At 46.4% G+C, this 26,058-nt stretch overlaps 1 protein-coding gene across 2 annotated transcripts in view; it reads left to right on the top strand.

The window, feature by feature from the left end:
• Positions 1-26,058, top strand: part of TMEFF1 (transmembrane protein with EGF like and two follistatin like domains 1) — a 247,773-nt gene that overhangs the window by 179,329 nt on the left and 42,386 nt on the right. For both annotated transcript variants that reach the window (XM_063922918.1, XM_063922917.1), the window contains exon 5: positions 2,080-2,176. In XM_063922918.1, the coding sequence (XP_063778988.1) occupies positions 2,080-2,176 (97 nt within the window). The remainder of the gene's footprint in view (positions 1-2,079; positions 2,177-26,058) is intronic.

The raw sequence follows: 26,058 nt of genomic DNA, 5'->3' as shown, positions 1-26,058 counted from the left end.
TTCTAGACGCCACTTGGTCATCAATATAAATTCTTTCCGCATTTGGTCCAAGCAGCCACATGTCAACTAGCAGTGGCTTGGAAAAATTAGAGATCCCAACTGTAGAATAGATCGTACAGTAGCTAAAGTATGGCATGTGTAGTCCATGGAATACATGACTAGCATTCTATGAGAGTCTTCTGAAGGCTTCACCAAGACATGGGAGCCATGGACCTCTCAGTTTTATATTCTCCCAGCATTTAGCTGATATTCTATAAGCACTTTGAGTCCTATTGGAGAGTGAGTGCTATAGAAATAAAATTATTATTATTATTATTATTATTATTATAAATCTCCCTCACTAAATTTCTGTGTGGATATGCTGTCCGTGGAATCTTTCAGCTGTCTAGCAAAGACCCATTCTCTCTGTGGGTGGCCACCCAACACTTCCTACATTTTTTTTATTTCATATGCTCTTGTTCTTACTTCTTCTCTATATTCTATCCTGTTATATACTATAAAATTGTATGAGAATACCTGTAGGTATACACGTAATGTATAGATAGATCTTCTGTGTTCCTGTTTTTCTTCACCTTGCATGTTTTCTGCTTATTACTGTATCATGTGTCTGTTACTGACCTGTGTGTGTAGGTCATTTCACTGTTTCTCATTCTTTCAATAAAATGTAGTGATTAAAATAAAAAAGTTACAGTGGGTATTTGACATTACTGTTCCATTGTTTTGCAATATTTGAAAATGCTTATTGCTTTGTGTTCACTGCTGCCTAAATGTCCCCTCACCTGTATATCACATGTATAATCTGGTCCATTAGATCTGTGGTAGTCAATAGAAATTTTCAAGACTCACGTAACAGGAACTATCAAGAACAAGTGGGCCATGATCCAAATGCATTAATTAACTATAACCTGGGCTTATAAAAATAACTACATATTATTACTAGTTTCCTAATACTTCGTTTAAACAAAAAGTATTTCCATTAATTATACAGCAAGCAATGCAACTCACATATATCATCAAGGGCTAGGCCTGTCCACTTCACTTGGGAAGTGTTCAGGATCCTGAGGCTGCTTTAAGGTGGGTACACACGGAGAGATCCGTGTTTAAAATCTAAGCAATCTGACTAGATTGCTTAGATTTTAAGCACGGATCTGCCGTGTGTATGTCCCCCAGCGATAGCCGCATCGCTATCGCCGGTGCTAGATTAAGCCTGCATGCAGGCTCAATCTAGCGGGTCGCTCACTTCAGCGCTGTGTGAAGTGAGCGGCCCCCCGTTGTCGCCCCCCCCCCCCCCTCGCTCAGCACATCGCGCCGTGCTGAGCGGGGGGGAGAGATGTGTGCTGAGCGGTCTGTGTTAAGATCACTCAGCACACATCTCTCCCGTCAGTACCCCCCTGTACTCTCCTGGGAGTCCAAGAGAACTGTCAGGAATTTGTGAGTCTTCTAGACACTCCGGGGAGTGTAGTCAAGTATCCATTGCAAACCTTGTAACTATCTCTCATTGACACACTCATATCTTCCTTACCTAATGAGAATGGGAAGCAGTCAGTCCCGCCCTCTCAGTGATTAGCTACATGACATTGTTAGAAAACTTGAGGACAAGACTCGACCTCAGCCGGCTCTAAGCTAGTGCAGAATTAAAATGTGTTTATGTTATAAATAAACGTAAATGTTCCCTCTCCACTTCTTTTTCTGGGTTGGGTATGATAAGCTATCTGGCGAGATCCTGGCGGTCAGCATACAGACAATGGAATTGCAGTGCGAGGGGGAGGGGGGGCAGAAACAAAGCCAATTGCGGGCTCACTGCGCTCGCCACGCATGCTGACCGCCGGGATCCCAAGCACTGGTAACATAACCGCATCCCCTTTCTGTCTCATTTCTAGTAATATGGAATGGTCACGTATAGTGTACATTGTTTTCATTTGTAATATAATATCATTTCAAAGGATCAAATTATTTTCTCTTTTTACTCATCGCTTCTGGGTTTATTGCTTTGTCTTTATAAGTTGCAAAACACTTGCTAAAAAGTAACGACTGTTTTTATCAATTATTTCCTTCATCCAAGTTTTTGTGTCTTAGCAGAATATGAAGGATCTGGGACTGAAGTTCATAGGAAACACCCCAAGTGTGGAGCTTGCAAATATGGTGCTGAGTGTGATGAAGATGCAGAAGATGTAGGGTAAGTAGTAGTGATGGAAATTAATTATGTTATTAAGCATGTAACAGTACACAGATCAAGTACATTCATTTATAGAATATGCTGCTAGTTATTCTACTGTGCAAGATATTCTTCTCTGTCACTATCCATTTCAAGATACACCAGTGACACTTACAATGTTCTCTAAATAGATTTAATGATAAATAAAATGGATTTATTTACTAATGGATTTATTCAGTTATAAGTAGCAATATGGCTGGTGATCATTTTCCACCTTTCGTGGCTCATAAAAACCTTCTATTACCACTACTTACCAATAAAAATGTCACCAAAACAGCTGGCCAGCAATAGTGTCTGGCATTATCTCTCATCTCGCCACCAGACATGAAAGCCCCTGCCAATGCCAGACTCAGTATTTCCAGATCATACATGCTTAGTATATTTCAAATTGGACAACAGTACTATGAGGAATGTGGCCAGGTGGCCTTAGTCAGGGCCGTTTCTAGACATTTTGGCGCCCAGTGCCAACAGTAAAAAAATGTGTGCCTCCCCCCCCCCCCCCCCCCCCCCAAAGACATGCAAAAATGTGTGGCCAAAATGGGTGTGTGATCTTGCTACAATTGGTCATGGCCTTGTATGAAAAGACTACCTTGCACCCCAGTTTTTGACCTTGCATCCCCAGAACTCGGCCACCAAAGGAAAAACAAAATCCCACCATATTATGCCCCACATAGTATTGCCCCTTGCACCATATTATGCCCCACACAGTAATATCCCTTGAACCATATGCCCCACATAGTAGTGCCCCGTGCACCATAGTATGCCTCACACAGTATTGTCCCTTATACCATATACCCCCCACACAGTAATGACCCTTGAACCATATTATGCCCCACACTGTAAAGCCCCTTGCACCATATTATGCCCCATACTGTAATGCCCCTTGCACCATATTATACCCCATACTGTAATGCCCTTTACACCTTATTAGGCTCAACACAGTAATGCTCCATGCACCATATTATGTCCCACAGTTAAGTCCTGCCCTGTCACCTTAATATATGCCTCACAATGTGGGCTCACTCACATAACAATGCTACTGCCTGCTCGTTGTCAGTTGTTTCATGCCGCCGCCGTCTTTCTCAGCCGTGATTCGCAACCCCCCTCCCCCCCTGCTTGTCAGTGGTCCCGCTCCTGCCTTTAGTGAATGTCCCTCTGAAAAATGCCTCCTCTAGCATCTTTCATAACTGTCTCCTCTGTGGTGGCAGCCATTTTGGGAGGGACATTGTCAACAGTATTCCATGCAAATGGACAGTCCGCATGAAATATTGGGGGTTATTCAGAGTTGGTCGTAGTTTTTGCTAAAATAGCAAACTGTGACCACTAAAATCACATGCTGGGGGCTGCCCAGCACAGGGCAAGGCTGCCTAGCATGTGTGGCGCACCCAGCGATACAATCGTAATTCAGTTGCAATCGCATTGCAGAAACCCCAAATAGAGGTTGACAACCTGTGTAGGCAGGCGCACCGCCGCCATGTTTGCGATTGCAGGAAATGAAGGCAATGTCATCAGCCAGCCCCAAAAATGGCATTGACACGCCTTCATTTCCTGTTCCACGCCCCCCAATGCCGCATCGCCGCCCCCGGACACGCGCCACCTGTCAATCATGATGCGATCCCATCCTTCCGGGATGCGATTGCATCACGATAGTTCACGCACGCACACCATGGCCGCTGTGCCTGTGCAGATGTCTGAAAATTGACTGAAATTTTCGGACATCTGCGTCCACCTCTGAATAGCCCCCACTGTGTAGACACTGGCCGCAGTCTCCCCATGCGATTGGCTTTAGTACACTGGGAGAAGCTTCTCCCGTTATTTAATAAGGTAGAGATATTTGGGTTCAAAAATAAATTATCCTTACAAACATTTGGGGTAATGTACACTTACAGTAAGCAGGGCCGTAGAGAGCAACCATGGGACCCGATACTGAGGAGATATTTTATTTGCCCAGTAAAAGACAATAAACATAGCTTATATATTTCTTCTAAGCTCTCCGTGCTGCAAAGCTAAAAAGCGAAAAGGTACTTTTGATAAAAGATACGTTCAAAGAATAAATTTCTGAAATATAGGAAATACACGCTGTCCTTTTGTTATTTCCGAATGTGTTTGTGGATATCTAGGAGCGAACAAAACACTTTGAAAAATCCATAATTATGGTCAGTGTGACATAGAAATCCACCAGTCTCCATTACGTAGATACACCTCTATTGTGTTTGTGTAATGGATCAACTGCTGTTTGGTGAGCCTGTAGCAGATTCTCAGTAAAAGCTTTTATTCATTATAAAGGCTGTAGATTAAATACTGAAGACACTTAAAAGCTAACTACTAAATGTCAATTCTCATATCATATTCTGTGTGTGTGTGTATATATACATACATATATACATATATATATATATATATTTCTCTAACGTCCTAGTGGATGCTGGGGACTCCGTCAGGACCATGGGGATTAGCGGCTCCGCAGGAGACAGGGCACAAAAATAAAGCTTTAGGATCAGGTGGTGTGCACTGGCTCCTCCCCCTATGACCCTCCTCCAAGCCTCAGTTAGGTTTTTGTGCCCGTCCGAGCAGGGTGCAATCTAGGTGGCTCTCCTAAAGAGCTGCTTAGAAAAAGTTTTTAGGTTTTTTATTTTCAGTGAGTCCTGCTGGCAACAGGCTCACTGCATCGAGGGACTTAGGGGAGAGAAGTCAACTCACCTGCGTGCAGGATGGATTGGCTTCTTAGGCTACTGGACACCATTAGCTCCAGAGGGATCGAACACAGGCCCAGCCATGGAGTCCGGTCCCGGAGCCGCGCCGCCGACCCCCCTTGCAGATGCCGAAGATGGAAGAGGTCCAGAAGCAGGCGGCAGAAGACTTTTCAGTCTTCCTGAGGTAGCGCACAGCACTGCAGCTGTGCGCCATTGTTGTCAGCACACTTCACACAGCGGTCACGGAGGGTGCAGGGCGCTGGGGGGGCGCCCTGGGCAGCAATGTATAATACCTTTTTATGGCTAAAAAATACATCACATATAGCCCTTGAGGCTATATGGATGTATTTAACCCCTGCCAGATCTCACAAACTCCGGAGAAGAGCCCGCCGAAATAGGGGGCGGGGCTTATTCTCCTCCGCACACAGCGCCATTTTCCTGCTCAGCTCCGCTGTGAGGAAGGCTCCCAGGACTCTCCCCTGCACTGCACTGCAGAAACAGGGTAAAACAGAGAGGGGGGGCACTTTTTTTGGCGATATTACTATATTTAAGCTGCTATAAGGATACAACACTTATATAGGGTTGTTCCCATATATATTATAGCGCTTGGGTGTGTGCTGGCAAACTCTCCCTCTGTCTCCCCAAAGGGCTAGTGGGGTCCTGTCTTCAATAGAGCATTCCCTGTGTGTCTGCTGTGTGTCGGTACGTGTGTGTCGACATGTATGAGGACGATGTTGGTGTGGAGGCAGAGCAATTGCCGGTAATGGTGATGTCACCCCCCAGGGAGTCGACACCGGAATGGATGGCTTTGTTTATGGAATTACGTGATAATGTCAGCACATTACAAAAATCAGTTGACGACATGAGACGGCCAGAAAACCAGTTAGTACCTGCCCAGGCGTCTCAGACACCGTCAGGGGCTGTAAAACGCCCTTTACCTCAGTCGGTCGACACAGACCCAGACACTGAATCTAGTGTCGACGGTGAAGAAACAAACGTATTTTCCAGTAGGGCCACACGTTATATGATCACGGCAATGAAGGAGGCTTTGCATATCTCTGATACTACAAGTACCACAAAAAGGGGTATTATGTGGGGGGTGAAAAAACTACCTGTAGTTTTTCCTGAATCAGAGGAATTGAATGATGTATGTGATGAAGCGTGGGTTAACCCAGATAGAAAAGTGCTAATTTCAAAAAAGTTATTGGCATTATACCCTTTCCCGCCAGAGGTTAGGGCGCGCTGGGAAACACCCCCTAAGGTGGATAAGGCGCTCACACGCTTATCAAAACAAGTGGCGTTACCGTCTCCTGATACGGCCGCCCTCAAGGATCCAGCTGATAGGAGGCTGGAAACTACCCTAAAAAGTATATACACACATACTGGTGTTATACTGCGACCAGCCATCGCCTCAGCCTGGATGTGCAGTGCTGGGGTGGTCTGGTCGGATTCCCTGACTGAAAATATTGATACCCTGGATAGGGACAGTATTTTACAGACTTTAGAGCAATTAAAGGATGCTTTTCTTTATATGCGAGATGCTCAGAGGGATATTTGCACTCTGGCATCGAGAGTAAGTGCGATGTCCATATCTGCCAGAAGAAGTTTATGGACACGACAGTGGTCAGGTGATGCGGATTCCAAACGGCATATGGAAGTATTGCCGTATAAAGGGGAGGAATTATTTGGCGTCGGTCTATCGGATTTGGTGGCCACGGCAACTGCCGGGAAATCCACCTTTTTACCTCAGACCCCCTCCCAACAGAAAAAGACACCGTCTTTTCAGCCGCAGTCCTTTCGGTCCTATAAGAAGCGGGCAAAAGGACAGTCATATCTGCCCCGAGGCAGAGGAAAGGGTAAGAGAGGGTAGCAAGCAGCTCCTTCCCAGGAACAGAAGCCCTCCGCGGGTTCTGCAAAGCCCTCAGCATGACGCTGGGGCTTTACAAGCAGACTCAGGAACGGTGGGGGGTCGACTCAAGAATTTCAGCGCGCAGTGGGCTTGCTCACAGGTGGACCCCTGGATCCTGCAGGTAGTATCTCAGGGTTACAGGTTGGAATTCGAGAAGTCTCCCCCTCGCCGGTTCCTAAAGTCTGCTTTGCCAACGTCTCCCTCAGACAGGGCGACGGTATTGGAAGCCATTCACAAGCTGTTTTCTCAGCAGGTGATAGTCAAGGTACCCCTCCTACAACAGGAAAAGGGGTATTACTCCACGCTATTTGTGGTACCGAAGCCGGACGGCTCGGTAAGACCTATTCTAAATCTGAAATCTTTGAACCTGTACATACAAAAATTCAAGTTCAAGATGGAATCACTCAGAGCAGTGATAGCGAATCTGGAAGAAGGGGACTTTATGGTGTCCCTGGACATAAAAGATGCTTACCTGCATGTCCCAATTTGCCCTTCACATCAAGGGTACCTCAGGTTCGTGGTGCAAAACTGTCATTATCAGTTTCAGACGCTGCCGTTTGGATTGTCCACGGTACCTCGGGTCTTTACCAAGGTAATGGCCGAAATGATGATTCTTCTGCGAAGAAGAGGCGTATTAATTATCCCTTACTTGGACGATCTCCTGATAAGGGCAAGGTCCAGAGAACAGCTGGAGGACGGCACTAACCCAAGTAGTGCTGCAACAACACGGGTGGATTCTGAATTTTCCAAAATCTCAGTTGACCCCGACAACACGTCTGCTGTTCCTGGGAATGATTCTGGACACGGTTCAGAAAAAGGTGTTTCTTCCGGAGGAGAAAGCCAAGGAGTTATCCGAACTTGTCAGGAACCTCCTAAAACCAGGAAAAGTGTCTGTGCATCAATGCACAAGAGTCCTGGGAAAGATGGTGGCTTCTTACGAAGCAATCCCATTCGGCAGATTCCACGCACGAACTTTTCAGTGGGATCTGCTGGACAAATGGTCCGGATCGCATCTGCAGATGCATCAGCGGATAACCTTATCGCCACGGACAAGGGTGTCTCTTCTGTGGTGGTTGCAGAGTGCTCATCTGTTAGAAGGCCGCAGATTCGGCATACAGGACTGGGTCCTGGTGACCACGGATGCCAGTCTGAGAGGCTGGGGAGCGGTCACACAGGGAAGAAACTTCCAGGGAGTATGGTCAAGCCTGGAGATGTCTCTTCACATAAATATACTGGAGCTAAGAGCGATTTACAATGCTCTAAGCCTGGCAAAACCCCTGCTTCAGGGTCAGCCGGTGTTGATCCAGTCGGACAACATCACGGCAGTCGCCCACGTAAACAGACAGGGCGGCACAAGAAGCAGGAGAGCAATGGCAGAAGCTGCAAGGATTCTTCGCTGGGCGGAAGATCATGTGATAGCACTGTCAGCAGTGTTCATTCCGGGAGTGGACAACTGGGAAGCAGACTTCCTCAGCAGACACGATCTACACCCGGGAGAGTGGGGACTTCATCCAGAAGTCTTCCACATAATTGTGAACCGTTGGGAAAAACCAAAGGTGGATATGATGGCGTCTCGCCTCAACAAAAAACTGGACAGGTATTGCGCCAGGTCAAGAGACCCTCAGGCAATAGCTGTGGACGCTCTGGTAACACCGTGGGTGTTCCAGTCAGTGTATGTGTTTCCTCCTCTGCCTCTCATACCCAAAGTACTGAGAATTATACGGCAAAGGGGAGTAAGAACGATACTCGTGGCTCCGGATTGGCCAAGAAGAACTTGGAACCCGGAACTTCAGGAGATGCTCACGGAAAATCCGTGGCCTCTACCTCTAAGACGGGACCTGATTCAGCAGGGACCGTGTCTATTCCAAGACTTACCGCGGCTGCGTTTGACGGCGTGGCGGTTGAACGCCGAATTCTAAGGGAAAAAGGCATTCCAGAAGAGGTCATTCCTACACTGGTTAAAGCCAGGAAGGAGGTGACTGCACAACATTATCACCGCATTTGGAGAAAATATGTTGCGTGGTGTGAGGCCAGGAAGGCCCCCACGGAGGAATTTCAATTGGGTCGATTCCTACATTTCCTGCAAACAGGATTGTCTATGGGCCTCAAGTTGGGGTCCATTAAGGTTCAAATTTCGGCCCTGTCGATTTTCTTCCAGAAAGAATTGGCTTCAGTTCCTGAAGTCCAGACTTTTGTAAAAGGAGTACTACATATACAGCCCCCGGTTGTGCCCCCAGTGGCTCCGTGGGACCTTAATGTAGTTTGGGATTTTCTCAAATCCCATTGGTTTGAGCCACTCAAATCGGCGGATTTGAAATATCTTACATGGAAAGTAACCATGCTACTGGCCCTGGCTTCAACCAGGAGAGTGTCAGAATTGGCGGCTTTATCGTATAAAAGCCCATATCTGATTTTCCATTCGGACAGGGCAGAACTGCGGACGCGTCCTCATTTTCTGCCTAAGGTGGTGTCAGCTTTTCACCTGAACCAGCCTATTGTGGTGCCTGCGGCTACTAGCGATTTGGAGGATTCCAAGTTGCTGGACGTTGTCAGGGCATTGAAAATATATATTTCAAGGACGGCTGGAGTCAGAAAATCTGACTCGCTGTTTATACTGTATGCACCCAACAAGCTGGGTGCTCCTGCTTCTAAGCAGACGATTGCTCGTTGGATTTGTAGCACAATTCAACTTGCACATTCTGTGGCAGGCCTGCCACAGCCTAAATCTGTCAAGGCCCATTCCACAAGGAAGGTGGGCTCATCCTGGGCGGCTGCCCGAGGGGTCTCGGCATTACAACTCTGCCGAGCAGCTACGTGGTCGGGGGAGAACACGTTTGTAAAATTCTACAAATTTGATACCCTGGCTAAAGAGGACCTGGAGTTCTCTCATTCGGTGCTGCAGAGTCATCCGCACTCTCCCGCCCGTTTGGGAGCTTTGGTATAATCCCCATGGTCCTGACGGAGTCCCCAGCATCCACTAGGACGTTAGAGAAAATAAGATTTTACTTACCAATAAATCTATTTCTCGTAGTCCGTAGTGGATGCTGGGCGCCCATCCCAAGTGCGGATTGTCTGCAATACTTGTACATAGTTATTGTTACAAAAAAATCGGGTTGTTCTTGTTGTGAGCCATCTGTTCAGAGGCTCCTACGTTGTCATACTGTTAACTGGGTTCAGATCACAAGTTGTACGGTGTGATTGGTGTGGCTGGTATGAGTCTTACCCGGGATTCAAAATCCTTCCTTATTGTGTACGCTCGTCCGGGCACAGTATCCTAATTGAGGCTTGGAGGAGGGTCATAGGGGGAGGAGCCAGTGCACACCACCTGATCCTAAAGCTTTATTTTTGTGCCCTGTCTCCTGCGGAGCCGCTAATCCCCATGGTCCTGACGGAGTCCCCAGCATCCACTACGGACTACGAGAAATAGATTTATCGGTAAGTAAAATCTTATTATATCTATCATACCTCCCAACATGACCCTCTCCAGGAGGGGCAGAATGCTCTGCTCCTGGACTTCTCTTAATTTATGATTGCCATCTCCTGTGCTGAAACACCTTCCTTTCACATTAACCTGTTCAAAACAGGTGACAGCAATCCTAAATTAAGATGAAAGCCCAGGAGCGGAGCATTTTGTCCCTCCTGGAGAGGGTCATGTTGGGAGGTATGATATATATATATATATATATATATATATATATATATAATAATAATAATGTTATACCTCCCAACATGACCCTCTCCAGGAGGACAAATTGCTCTGCTCCTGGGCTTTCCTGTTAATGTATTATTGCTGACACCTGTGTTGAACAGGTTAATGAATAAGAAAGGTGTTTCAGCACAGGTGATGGCAATCATAAATTAAGAGGGAAGCCCAGGAGCAGAGCATTCTGCCCCTCCTGGAGAGGGTCATGTTGGGAGGTATGTATTGTGGCAGTCCAGTCTGGATGTCACCCCATGTGTTTGCAGGACAGGGCACAACAGTTCGGGTGTCCCGGGCTAAAGCGACCTGGGTTTAGGATTGGACCAAGAGGAAGCCCCAGGGCAGTGTTAGGACACAGCAGGTTGTCATTCAGCCTTAGCATGGCCGGTTTTGGGTCACTGGGGTTTGTATGGGAGAGAGAGAGTGGGCGGGCTCCCATCCATGCAGATCCGGTCCAGGTTTTGGAGCAAGCGCTCCCAGCAATCATGCACACCTGTGCCACACTTTTATAAAGATTGTTAAGGCAAGGGCTCCTGATGCCAACAAGTGGCCAGGCGATAGAGGACAGGCTAATGGTTTAGAGAAAGTGACCCTGAGATTCGTGTAAATGCTGTTTGTGTACCGGTACTAGGTTAAGGTATTTGGTAAACTTGCTGTGAAAAAGACCTGTTTACTGTGCTGTGAAAGTAAACAGACTGCTTTTCCCTACAACTGTGTCAGCGTCTTGTCTGGTGGAAGGTCGCCAATGATCACACTGTGACTGCTCTATGGCCCTCATTCCGAGTTGTTCGCTCGGTATTTTTCATCGCATCGCAGTGAGAATTCTCTTAGTGCGCATGCGTAATGTTCGCACTGCGCATGCGTCAAGTAACTTTACTAAGAAGAAAGTAATTTTACTCACGGCTTTTTCGTCGCTCCGGAGAACGCATTGTGATTGACAGGAAATGGGTGTTACTGGGCGGATGTACGGCGTTTTAGGGGCGTGTGGCAGGAAACGCTACCGTTTCCGGAAAAAACGCAGGCGTGTCTGGAGAAACGGTGGGAGTGCTTGGGCGAACGCTGGGTGTGTTTATGACGTCAGCCGGGACCGAAAAGCACTGAATTGATCGCACAGGCAGAGTAAGTCTGGAGTTACTCAGAAACTGCTAACTCGGTTTTGATCGCAATATTGCGAATACATCGGTCGCACATTTAAGATGTTTAGATTCACTCCCAGTAGGCGGCGGCTTAGCGTGTGTAACTCTGCTATAATCGCCTTGCGAGCGAACAACTCGGAATGAGGGCCAATGTTTCAATTCACAGTGCTCTCAGCATAATACTATGGTTCACATAATTGTATACTGCAGTCAGCCTCCTGTCTGACCTCACAGACCCCTGGCTTCAGTTGGACTTTGTAACATCAGACCCGGCTCTCCCCCTATGCACAGAGATGGTACAGTCAGTAATGCTGGGTACACACTGGATGATGTATCGGCCGTTCAGTTGAATGGACGATATTTCATTTACTGATCGGCGGGTGTGTACAAACGATATGTCTGTGAACACCGTCGTTCACAGACATATCGCGTCGGCTCTGCTGCACAGGCGATGATCAATATATCTGCAGATATATTGGTACATCGTTCTGTGTGTATGGACGACCTGCTGACACGCTGTTGGTCGGCTGGATCGTCCATTATGTGGCTGGGCTGGATTATGCAAATATATACTTACATGGCTGTGATGTCTGCTTGGGATCAGCAGCAGCTTCTGCAGCCGGAGCAGTGACCTGCGCTGGCGGTGAGGGTGTCGGCTAGAGTGATCTGTGACATGTGTTGGGGAAGAGGGGAACGTGCGGATGTCTGCCGGAACTGCGAGCAGTGCTGGGGGGGCGGTAATGCCAGCCGAAGCTGTGCGGGGAGGGGAGGTAATCCCAGCCGTAGTTCTGAGCGGTGTGGGGAGGGGAAGCTGTCAGCAGTGCGAGGGTGGTTTCCATCCGGAACTGTGACCTCTGCAGGGGAAGGGGGCGTGCCAATGTCAGCTGAGCTTTGAACTCACTGAGCTGTGTTGTGCAAATGTCAGGCAGAGCTCTGACCTGTGCCGGGTGGGGGGATTGCGGATCATGTGGGGCCCGGCCAGCGGTATATGATTCCAGAGAGGTGCTGATGATAGACCTTTTCAGTGGGTGCCGAAGCTGTGACAATTAGCACATTTAAAATATACATGTAGCAATTTTTTTTTACCATAAAGCTAGTTATTTGAACGCTATGTTCACATTTTGGGAGTCAACAAGTGAGCACCATATATCTCTCAGGATAAAAGACCTTTCCCAAATCTAACCCTCCCCACCCCTATCACTAACTATCCCCCTGGAGCTTAATCCTAACACCTGGATCCGTCAGCCAGTGTGTACGAACGATATGTCTGTGAACGCTGTCGTTCACCGACATATCGCTCGGCCCTGCAGCACAGCAAATATATCTATCAATATATTGGCGCATCGCTGTGTGTACGAACAGTCAGCCGACCACCCGTACACAAGCTGCAGCAGCCAGTGGTACATGACGGCTGAACTGGGCGGTCGCGTGTAAATGCTCACCCAGTTCATGGCATCAGTCCCAACGGATTGGGTAGTGTGTATGCTCAACACACTGCCCGGTCCATCCATAAATATATCTGCAGATCAAGTGATCTTCAGATATATCTATAGGTGTGTACCCAGCTTTAGCCCACTTGGATATACTATGTACCTAGGATTAATGTCTTCCAGCAGACATTGTACATGGGGGAGGGTTGTCAGTGATGTGACCATCAAGGGTGGGGAGGTGAGAAGTTGCTGGTGGGCTCTGACAATCTGGGGGTTAGGGTTGTGCGACCGCTCGTGTTGTAAGCAGCAGGAGCCCCAGCCAGCGTGAGCAGTGACCTAATGAAGCCATCAGAAGGTGCTCCAGCCAGCAGGAGACCTTGACATTATGAGACCCTGGCAGCTGAAGCCATGATCTGCAGGAGCCCTACCAGCGAGAGCCGCCACCTGTGGGTGACTTGGCCAGCATGTGCCCTGAGGGGTTCTGTGGAGACAAGTCAGTTCAATGCACTAATTATACTGTATATTAGTTATAATTTGTCTCCTCAGAAACATGAAGGATTGTAGGAGATGGAGGGAGCGAGACATTGGGAGTGGAAGAGAGACAGTGGGAGATAGAGGTAGCAAGACAATAGGAGACAGCGGGAGTGAGAGAGACAGAGGGAGCGAGACAGTGGGAGTCGGAAGGCGTAAGAGAGAGACAGAGAGAGAATACAGAGAAACGAAAGGCTGTTCCTTCATCTGTGTGCTCTATAAAAGGCCAGGCAATTATGTAAATTGCAGGAATATTTGCCACATTCATGACGACGATCTGCCAGTGTGTACAGAGGAAAGATTAATTGGACAATTTCCTTAACAACAGATATATCTGCAGATGGCAGTGGTGGCTGGTCAGTGTGTACCATCTGCAGATATATCTGCAGATCGATTGATCTGCAGATATATCTTTAGGTGTGTACCCACCTTAATGGAGGGGCCCATGGCTGCATGTGTTAGGGGCGTGGCAGGCTGTCTGTGGATGCTGAATTGAAGAAAGATTTCCAGGATCTGGACCCAGCACACCAGCGTAGGCACACTGAGGGACTGTGATCATTTGCAGCACTCACTGTTTGCGGTTGTTGCTTTGTTCAGGATTGGGACCAGCACTAAGGTAACAGGTTAGGGTTGAGGTGGGACTGACTACATGGGGGTGTGGTCTCTCACCAGCCAAATAAAAGGAGGAAAGCTAAGTGATGTAAAAATGTTAACTTATGTGTTGCTGGAGGCACATGTATCATATATAGAGAGTTTGTGCGGGTTGTGTGGGAGGGGGTTATATGCAGAAGGTGGTCGCTACCAGCTATGTGTGTGTATGCGGAAGATGGGCACTACTAGCTGTGTGTGTAAGCAGAAGATGGGCACCACCAGGAGTTTGTGTGGTGCGAGTATGTAGAAGATGAGCACTATCAGTAGAGTGTGTGTATGTATGTGGGAGAATGGGTGGAGGAGGGTATGCAAAAGATGGACACCACCAGAAGCTGGTGTGGGAAGGGGGGGGGGGGGGGGAATGCAGACATTGGGCACCACCAGGAGTTTGTGTGTAAAGTGTGTACATGATGAGCACTACCAGGAGTGTGTGTGTGTGATGGGAGGGGGTTACACAGAAGATTGATACCAGCAGTATGTGTGTGGGGGTGGTGTGTAGAAGATGGGCACCACCAGGAGTGCATCTGGGGGGGGAGAGGGAGTATGCAGTAGAATGGCACTACCAGGTGAGTGGGTAGGGTAAGGTAAGGGTTACTGGAATGGGCACTATCAGGTGTGTGAGGTGGATGTATAAGATGGACACTGCCAGGAGTTTGAAGGGAGTACAGGGGATGGGCGCTACAAGGAGTGCAGTGTAAGAGGGAGGGGGGAGTGAAGAAGATGGGCACTACTAGGTTTGTGGGTAATGTAAGGGTTACTGGAATGGACAAAAATCAGTAGTGTGAGGTGGATATATGAGATGGACACTACCAGTAGTTAGAAGAATAGTGTCTTACAATAGAGAAGGAGCTGTCCATCTTAGAGGAAGAGTATCTTGCAATAGAGAAGGAGATGTCCATCTTAGAGGAAAAGTGTCTTGCAATAAAGGAGATGTCCATCTTAGAGGAATGGTGTCTTACAATAGAGAAGGAGATGTCCATCTTAAGGATTAGTGTCTTGCAATAGAGAAGGAGATGTCCATCTTTGAGGAATAGTGTCTTGCAATAGAGAAGAAGATGTCCATCTTAGAGGAATAGTGTCTTGCAGTAGAGAAGGAGATGTCCATCTTAGATGAGTGGTGTCTTGCAATAGAGAAGGAGATGTCCATCTTTGAGGAATAGTGTCTTGCAATAGAGAAGAAGATGTCCATCTTTGAGGAATAGTGTCTTGCAATAGAGAAGAAGATGTCCATCTTTGAGGAATAGTGTCTTGCAATAGAGAAGAAGAGGTCCATCTTTGAGGAATAGTGTCTTGCAATAGAGAAGAAGAGGTCCATCTTTGAGGAATAGTGTCTTGCAATAGAGAAGGAGATGTCCATCTTAGAGGAATATTTATTTACACAAACCATTCTTTACCTATATTGAGAGTTGTGTTTATTTTTGCCATTTAATAAAAACTACTAAAAGATGTGGCTATTGTAGAGTATCACTGGTGGCAGCCATGTCCAGCAATTGCTTCCCAATGCTTTGCTGTCGCCAATTTAAGGATAATGGCTGTCCCCAATGAATATTGCCATAGTGGTGCCTAGAAAATGAAAAAATGGTTTATTTCTAGAATAAAACTTTTTTTATTCGTTTAATTTTAATTTTTTTGTTTTCTAATTCCTACTGTTTTATTTTCTATTTTTTAATTAATATAGTACTGAAATCAAAAGTACGGGTTACAGCACAATGCACATGTATGACCCAGGTCATGCAAGCACAAAAGTCACTGGGACTGACTGGCAAAGCAGTGTATAACCGCTAACCTTTGCCAGCCATTATCACTAGTGACATAAAATTGAACTTTATGGACCCTCTGCTATATACAATTCATTGTGTCTGTAGAAGTTACACAAGTGTCCAGATCTCACTTTCAGTAATGCTACATTTTATTGGACAATATCAGATGATGTCCAACCAACAACAGAATCCTGCCCGTTATAATCATGCCTCGAGCACAGGAGAGATCTTGGTAACGACAGTGCCACAGGGGACATTTTATAATGGCTGATACTGTATTATAACATTTTACAGTTTCCCATTTGGCAGAATTTTGTATCACAAAAAATACTGATACATTTTATACAGGAGAAATACAGTTGTATTAGTCATAGCACTGACATTAGACTGACATTACATGATCTGTTTCACACCCCAGCTACAATTTCTATCATCACTGAGTATTAACAGTCAAATACTATGCCAGGGTTAATCTGATGAGGAATGCCAGCTGTCACTAGCTCCAATCAAAGACCTACATTGTACTAACTGTAATAAAAGCTACATATTGCAATACATAGAAGATTGCTTTGGATGCTGTGTAGAGCACAGTTCTGTGAAATCGTGATAGACAGTAATAATGTTGGGCAATAATGAGCATTTTCACTTGAATTGGTGGCTTCATACAGGGTGAAGACATATGGGACTGTCAAATCATTCCCCCCCTGCAATATCTGTATACAGTATGTAGCACCTTGCAGGTTGTACTGAGAAAAGCAACCCTCCAAACATACAGTAGGTGTGCAACATACAGCTAATTGGCTGAAAATAGAACTAAATAACAGCTGCACTCATGTATCTCATCTGTAGCATAACAATTGGCTGAACATGCCTGCAGGTTGTTGTGCTTCTTTCCTGCTGCCTGAAATTCCTATTGTCAAATAAAATAAAAATATATAATAATCACTTTCTGAGATGTCATAAAGGAAACAGTCCAGTATCCAGTAGTCACGAATGCACACTGAAACTAGAACCTTCAGCCGTGACCTAACATAACCCCAGTGAGCTTGTCAGTTATTTTATCTTCTTCTGTCTTCAGTTCCAAAATTAGATGTAGAATTATTTTAGTCAGGGAAGGTTTTATTATGTGCAGGGCAAGCCATGGGTATACAAAGTCACCTATAGAAAAGTGAAATTACATTTTCTAGCAAGCTTTGGATACATCTGCAATATGTCTTTTTCATTTAAAACTTACTGATATTACTTCTGAACACTTTCAAATTATCTTTTGCTAATTTCTGGCACTGTATATAAAATATATACCAAGTATACAAATTTCACAAAAAGGTTAATTGGAGATAAACACAATTAATACAAACACAATGGGGTTAATGAGTGAAACTAAACACATATACTCGCCCATATGCAGCGGGTATGTGTCTGTGCAGGCAGACTTCTCCTATTTGTATTCTTAGGCCCAGATATTTCAAGCCTTGGAGAATGATAAATGGCACACTGATAAAGTACCAACCAATCAGCTCCTAACCGCCATGTTACAGGCTGTGTTTGAGAAAATGGCAGTAGCTGATTGGTTGGTACTGTATCACCATGCTATTTATCACTCTCCAAGGCTTGATAAATCAGGGCCTGGCTTTGCTACTCATCATCATCATCAGGGCGCTGTTGCACAGGCTATACTTGGTGCAGATGAAGCTTCCGTCCAACTTTGTTATGCCTGTAATTCTAACTCAAAACAAAGAGATAGATAAAATGAAGTGCGCTCACTACAGCAGCCCAGTAGTCACGTTGGTGAAAAGTGTCACTCCACACTCAAATTACATACAGAACAAAGAGTTCACCAAAAGGTCCACCGCCGCTAATTCTAATGAAGTTCTTTGTTACAATATATCCTCAAAATAATTTTCTTCCCTGATATATGTGACAATTCTTGGGAAGGAAAGAACAACTGGTGGAAAAATCTGAAGACCATCATTTATTCAGGAGGATACCCACTCAATATAAAGTGATTTATGTCTACTTATCATGTAGACCACCAGTTTTGGTACGAAGCCGATGGGCGTATATTTATGTACTAATATTTATGTACTAATATGTAGGTATTTTATATGTTACATACACTATGATCGTCTCCATATGTGTTTTCTATTTTGAGGATATATTGTAACAAAGATCTTCATAAGAATTAGCGTTGGTGGACTTGTTGGTGAACTCTTTGTGCTGTATGCCTGTAATTCTGTCATGATGCTGTCAACAAACTTTTTGTACACGAGAACGCCCCATCACTGGCCAATTATGTCCTTACAGTTGCAGGCAAAGAGGAGCTTGAAATGACTTGACATTGTCTGCAGGTCCCTGAGCATGTGTTGTGCAAAAACTCTGCAGGTATGCTCCACATACGTGTGTACATTCCACTCTGTATCCACCCCAATGTTCTTAAATTAATGGTGATTAAAAACAGTTTGCCTACTCTGGAAAGTAGATCTGGTTCCTCCTAACTTTAACCTTCTTGCACACAATGAGCCTAATTCAGAGATGTACACAAGCCCAATAGTTTCTGTACATCTCTGATGGTGTGAGATCTGCGTATGTGTAGGTCTCCTTCTATGAGATCGCCCCCTAATTTGCAGTATGATTGACATTTTGCTGCCATTTGGGAGTGTGGTTGGGGTGGCGATAGGCAGTGTTCTCAAAAACAGGGGCACAGCAGTGGTTCCCAAAAGCATGCAGCGGGCTTCTTTCTACTTAAGATGCCTCCTGCTGCTTTTACATATTTTAGCCCAAATACTGCGTATGTAGATGCAGCTGCTGTGTTCTTGTGTCTGAATCTGCTCCAATATCTCATATTTACATAGATAGATAGATATCATTTGTGTTTGTCTATCTCAGTCCAGTATAGAAGTGGACAGTGAGAGTAAAGAATGTGACAGCTGCACTCCAAAACTAAAGAATGCAGAAGTTGGAGGCTGATTGATGCTAAGTAATCCTTCTCAACTGCAGTACGGGGGCATGACTGTGGAGAAATGGTGGCGTGGCCATGTCACTTGCCACATGCTATTGATACACCTGACTGCATAGCTTGTAGCGCTGCAACACCTCCTAACATGCCCCCACCCCAGTATTGGATTTTTATTGTGTGATACCTTCAATTTGTTACCAAATCTGTGTAAATGTCCCTTTTTATGCCAAGAATTACTGTTTGCCTTAAGGTCTCAATGTTGTTACTGTTGTGTACAGAGATATTTCCTGGTAGCTGTACATGGTATCCGTTTGGATGGTCGACCATGTTATGGTCGACAGTCATTAGGTCGACCACTATTGGTCGACATTGACATGGTCGACAACGGCACATGGTCGACACGTGAAAATTGTCGACACATGAAAGGTCGACACATGAAAAGGTCGACATATTGCTGGAAAGGTGTGAGGTGGTGCCGGAGGCAGACACAGAGAAGGAGCGGTTAGTGAGGTAAGAGGAAAATCAGTGAAGGACAGTGCTAGAGAGGCCAACGTTTTGGAGTGTGCGGAGGAGGAGAGGATGATCCACGGTGTCAAAGGCAGCAGAGAGGTCCAGAAGGATGAGCAGAGAGAAGTGGCCCCTGGATTTGGCTGAAAGCAGGTCATTGGTTACTTTCACCAGGGCAGTCTCAGTGGAGTGGAGTGGGCGAAAGCTAGAGATGTGCACCGGAAATTTTTCGGGTTGTGTGTTTTGGTTTTGGATTCGGTTCTGCGGCCGTGTTTTGGATTCGGACATGTTCTGGCAAAACCTCCCTAAAATTTTTCGGCAGATTCGGGTGTGTTTTGGATTCGGGTGTTTTTTTTTTTTCAAAACCCCATCAAAAACAGCTTAAATCATAGAATTTGGGGGTAATTTTGATCCCATAGTATTATTAACCTCAATAACCATAATTTCCACTCATTTCCAGTCTATTCTGAACACCTCACACCTCACAATATTATTTTTAGTCCTAAAATTTGCACCGAGGTCGCTGGATGTCTAAGCTAAGCGACCCAAGTGGGCGGCACAAACACCTGGCCCATCTAGGAGTGGCACTGCAGTGTCAGACAGGATGGCACTTAAAAAAATTAGCCCCAAACATCACATGATGCAGAGATTAAAAAAAAAGAGGCACAAGATGGAATTGTCCTTGCGCCTTCCCACCCACCCTTATGTTGTATAAACAGGACATGCACACTTTAACAAACCCATCATTTCAGCCACAGGGTCTGCCACACGACTGTGGCTGAAATGACTGGTTGGTTTGGTCCCCCACCAAAAAAGAAGCAACCAATCTCTCCTTGCACAAACTGGCTCTACAGAGGCAAGATGTCCACCTCATCATCATCCTTTGATTCCTCACCCCTTTCACTGTATACATCCCCCTCCTCACAGAGTATTAATTCGTCCCCACTGGAATCCACCATCACAGGTCCCTGTGTACTTTCTGGTGGAAATTGCTGGTGAATGTCTCCACTGAGGAATTGATTATAATTCATTTTGATGAACATCATCTTCTCCACATTTTCTGGAAGTAACATTGTACGCCGATTGCTGACAAGGTGACCGGCTGCACTAAACACTCTTTTGGAGTACACACTGGAGGGGGGGGCAACTTGGGTAAAATAAAGCCAGTATGTGCAAGGGCCTCCATATCGCCTCTTTTTCCTGCCAGTATACGTACGGACTGTCTGATGTGCCTACTTGGATGCGGTCACTCATATAATCCTCCACCATTCTTTCAATGGTGACAGAATCATATGCAGTGACAGTAGACGACATGTCAGTAATCGTTGGCAGGTCCTTCAGTCCGGACCAGATGTCAGCACTCGCTCCAGACTGCCCTGCATCACCGCCAGCGGGTAGGCTCGGAATTCTTAGCCTTTTCCTCGCAGCCCCAGTTGCGGGAGAATGTGAAGGAGGAGCTGTTGACGGGTCACGTTCCGCTTGACTTGACAAGTGTCTCACCAGCAGGTCTTTGCACCTCTGCACACTTGTGTCTTCCGGAAAGAGAGATACAACGTAGGCTTTAAACCTAGGATCGAGCACGGTGGCCAAAATGTAGTGCTCTGATTTCAACAGATTGACCACCCGTGAATCCTGGTTAAGCGAATTAAGGGCTCATTCCACAAGTCCCACATGCCTAGCGGAATCGCTCTGTTTTAGCTCCTCCTTCAATCTCTCCAGCTGCTTCTGCAAAAGCCTGATGAGGGGAATGACCTGACTCAGGCTGGCAGTGTCTGAACTGACTTCACGTGTGGCAAGTTCAAAGGGTTGCAGAACCTTGCACAACGTTGAAATCATTCTCCACTGCACTTGAGTCAGGTGCATTCCCCCTCCTTTGCCTATATCGTAGGCAGATGTATAGGCTTGAATGGCCTTTTGCTGCTCCTCCATCCTCTGAAGCATAAAGTGGGTTGAATTCCACCTCGTTACCACCTCTTGCTCCAGTTGATGGCGGGGCAGGTTCAGGAGTGTTTGCTGGTGCTCCAGTCTTCGGCACGCGGTGGCTGAATGCCGAAAGTGGCCCGCAATTCTTCGGGCCACCGACAGCATCTCTTGCATGCCCCTATCATTTTTTAAATAATTCTGCACCACCAAATTCAATGTATGGGCAAAACATGGGACGTGTTGGAATTTGCCCACATGTAATGCGTTGTCCGATGTCACAAATCCCCAGGAGAGTCCAATTAGGGTAAGCCATTCTGCGATGATGTTCCTCAGTTTCCATAAGAGGTTGTCAGCTGTGTGCCTCTTATGGAAAGCGGTCATACAAAGCCTAGGAACGAGTTGGCGTTTGCGAGATGCTGCTACTGGTGCCGCCGCTGCTGTTCTTGCTGCGGGAGGCAATATATCTACCCAGTGGGCTGTCACAGTCATATAGTCATGAGTCTGCCCTGCTCCACTTGTCCACATGTCCGTGGTTAAGTGGACATTGGTTACAACTGCATTTTTTAGGACACTGGTGACTCTTTTTCTGATGTCTGTGTACATTCTCGGTATCGCCTGCCTAGAGATGTGGAACCTAGATGGTATTTGGTACCGGGGACACACTAACTCAATAAATTGTCTAATTCCCTGTGACTTAACGGTGGATACCGGACACACGTCTAACACCAACACAGCTGCCAAGGCCTGAGTTATCCGCTTTGCAGCAGGATGACTGCTGTGATATTTCATCTTCCTCGCAAAGGACTGTTGGACAGTCAATTGCTTACTGGAGGTAGTACAAGTGGTCTTCCGACTTCCCCTCTGGGATGACGATCGACTCCCAGCAGCAACAACAGCAGCGCCAGCAGCAGTAAACGTTACACTCAAGGATCCATCGGAGGAATCCCTGTCAGGAGAGGACTCGTCAGACTTGCCAGTGACATGGCCTGCAGGACTATTGGCTTTCCTGTCTAAGGAGGAAATTGACACTGAGGGAGTTGGTGGTGTGGTTTGCACTGGGAGCTTAGGTACAAGAGGAAGGGATTTAGTTGTCAGTTGACTGCTTCCGCTGCCACCCAAAGTTTTGAACTTGTCAATGACTTCTGATGAATGCGCTCCAGGTGACGTATAAGGGAGGATGTTCCTAGGTGGTTAACGTCCTTACCCCTACTTATTACAGCTTGATAAAGGCAACACACGGCTTGACACCTGTTGTCCGCATTTCTGTTAAAATAATTCCACACCGAAGAGGTGATTTTTTTTGTAATTTGACCAGGCATGTCAATAGCCATATTCATCCCAACGGACAACAGGTGTTTCCCCGGGTGCCTGACTTAAACAAACCACCTCACCATCATAATCCTCTTTGTCAATTTCCTCCTAGGCGCCAGCAACACCCATATCCTCATCCTGGTGTACTTCAACAGTGACATCTTCAATTTGACTATCAGGAACTGGACTGTGGGTGCTCCTTCCAGCACTTGCAGGGGGTGTGCAAATGGTGGAAGGTGCCACCTCTTCCCGTCCAGTGTTGGGAAGGTCAGGCATCACAACCGACACAATTGGACTCTCCTTGGGGATTTGTGATTTAGAAGAATGCACAGTTCTTTGCTGTGCTTTTGCCATCTTAACTCTTTTCAGTTTTCTAGCGGGAGGATGAGTGCTTCCATCCTCATGTGAAGCTGAACCACTAGCCATGAACATAGGCCAGGCCCTCAGCCATTCCTTGCCACTCCGTGTCGTAAATGGCACATTGGCAAGTTTACGCTTTTCCTCAGACGCTTTTAATTTAGATTTTTGGGTCATTTTACTGCACTTTAGTTTTTTGGATTTTACATGCTCTCTACTATGACATTGTGCATCGGCCTTGGCAGACGACGTTGATGGCATTTCATCGTCTCGGCCATGACTAGTGGCAGCAGCTTCAGCACGAGGTGGAAGTGGATCTTGATCTTTCCCTATTTTACCCTCCACATTTTTGTTCTCCATTTTTTAATGTGTGGAATTATATGCTAGTAATATATCAATAGCAATGGCCTACTGTACTGTACTGTATATGTATACTGCTGATCACCAAAATGCTGCACTGTCCTACTATATACTGCTCACAATAATGCAGCACAGAGATAGTATACTTGACACAGAGCTGCAAGATACACAGCAATGGCCTACTGTACTGTACTGTACTGTACTGTACTATATATGTATACTGCTGGTCACCAAAATGCTGCACTGTCCTACTATATACTGCTCACAATAATGCAGCACAGAGATAGTATACTTGACACAGAGCTGCAAGATACACATCAATGGCCTACTGTACTGTACTACTATAATACTGGTGGTCCCCAGTCCCCACAATGCAGCACACTGAGCACAGATATTTGCAGCACACTGAGCACAGATATGGAACGTTTTCAGGCAGAGAACGTAGATATTTTCAGCACACTGAGCACAGATATTTGCAGCACACTGAGCACAGATATTTGTAGCACACTGAGCACAGATTACGGAGCTTTTCAGGGAGAGAACGCAGCCACGTCCACTCCGTTCAATCTCCAATGCACGAGTGGAAAATGGCGGCGACGCGCGGCTCTTTATATAGAATATGAATCTTGCGAGAATCCGACAGCGGGATGATGACGTTCGGCCTCGTTCGGGTTAATCGAGCAAGACGGGAAGATCCGAGGCTGCCTCGGAACCGTGTAAAATAGGTGAAGTTCGGGGGGGTTCGGATCTCGACAAACCAAACCCGCTCATCTCTAGCGAAAGCCAGATTGTAGTGGATCGAGGATGGAGTTGTCAGAGAGGTAGCTTGTGAGACGGCTGTAAACCAGTCGTTCAAGTATTTTGTAGGCGAAAGGGAGAAGAGAGATGTTTGAATGGTGAGGGGAAGATGACGGTAGAGAGCGATAGGTTAAAGAGGTGAGCAAGGTGGGAGCAGGCAGTGGGGGAGAAGGAGCGGAGAAGATGGGAGGGAAGGGGGTCCAGGGGGCAGGTGGAGGTGGGGAGGATAAGATGAGTGAGTGTACTTCCTTGTCTGAAGTGGAACGGAAGGAGGACAAGGTGGGATAGATGGAGGGGAGGGATGATGGGGGCAGGGGGGCAGCAGAGTGGTGACGGGAAGAGATGTCGTGTCGGATATCCTCAATTTTGGAGGTGAAGAAGGAGGCAAAGGAGAGTGTTGAAAGTTTCAAAGAGATGGCATGGACAGGAGGACTGAGAAGAGATGAGTACTTGGAAAAAGGATTGCTTGGCGAGGGAAAGAGCAGAGCTGTATTAGGAGAGAATACATTTGAAATGGAGGAAGTACGGCAGAGAGTGAGATTTCCTCCAGGAGCGTTCAGCGAAACGTGAGCATTTTTGTAAGAAACGTGTTAGTTTGGTGTGCTAGGGTTGGGGTTTGGAGCGGCGGAGGGGGACAAAGGAGAGGGGAGCCACAGAGTCATGAGCAGCGGGAGTTATAGAAGGAGGCTGCTTGGTTGGTTATTATAATGCTCAGTTGCTGTATTTACCTTGTAAATGTTATGAACCCCAACATGAAGCATCCTGTTGGATATATGAATACCAGCATTCTTTGGACTTTAAATATTGTAATCAAGGTGTTGGCTACATATAATGGCGCTGATATAACACTGGTTGCCAATCACAGATGCCGGTTAGTGTTTTATGGTACATCAGGCCATGCAATGGAGTTGTGAGGTTGTAGCAGTCTTCCTGTCCTGCTTTTGCTTTGCTATTCTGCAAGTATAATAATCAAATAAAATATGTCAGCAAGCTTCCCCTCAAAAGCGTAATTGCTTTAGTGCTAGACAGCATGGACTGGCTTCTACTAGAACAGGAAGACCTGGAGCTTTAGGTCCCCCTGCTATAGTGAAAGCTAACCTGATGCTGGGCAACACTTTCGGGGCAGGGCAGGGGTGTATTGACAGAGGAGAAGGTCCATCCTCCATCCGGGCCTCCTCCTCTGTAGCCAGCGCTCGTCAGCGCAATAGAGTCTGAGCACTAGAGGGGCACAGACTCTATTGCACATGTGAAAATCTTGTGGAAATGGAGTGGTGCCCATTTTCCCAGAGATTTACTTACTACACATGTGCAAAGCTCCAGAAAAATGGACACTACTCCATTTACTGGAGACTTGTTGAGAAATGCTGCATCTGCAGGGGACTCCAGAGAGGTGAGTATTGAAAAAATGGGTTCAGGGTGTGTGGTGCCAGCCCCATTGCTCGTTGGGTGCCTGTGTGCACCGCATTATAGATGTGACACTGGGGCAGCGCTTACCCTCCTGTAGTCTAACAGTCCTATGCTGAAGTGTGTTAGAGCTCTTCCAAACCTCCTAAGATCTGGGTGTCAGGATAATTAAGTGTACCCCAAAACGGAGTTCTACTTCTTCTTCATCTTCCTCATCTTCTTCTTCTTCCTCTTCCTCTTCCTCTTCTTCTTCTTCTTCCTCTTCTTCTTCTTCCTCTTCCTCCTCTTCTTCTTCTTCTTCTTCTTCTTCCTCTTCTTCTTCTTCTTCCTCCTTCTCCTCCTCCTCCTCCTCCTTCTCCATCAGCCTCCCTGACATGCGGGAGGGACGCCCAGCACAGGTCTAGTCCGCCCCGCATA

This window comes from Pseudophryne corroboree, chromosome 5 (genome assembly GCF_028390025.1).
Source record: "Pseudophryne corroboree isolate aPseCor3 chromosome 5, aPseCor3.hap2, whole genome shotgun sequence".
Taxonomy (NCBI): Eukaryota; Metazoa; Chordata; class Amphibia; order Anura; family Myobatrachidae; genus Pseudophryne; species Pseudophryne corroboree.
This window is presented reverse-complemented; position numbering and strand designations above follow the sequence as displayed.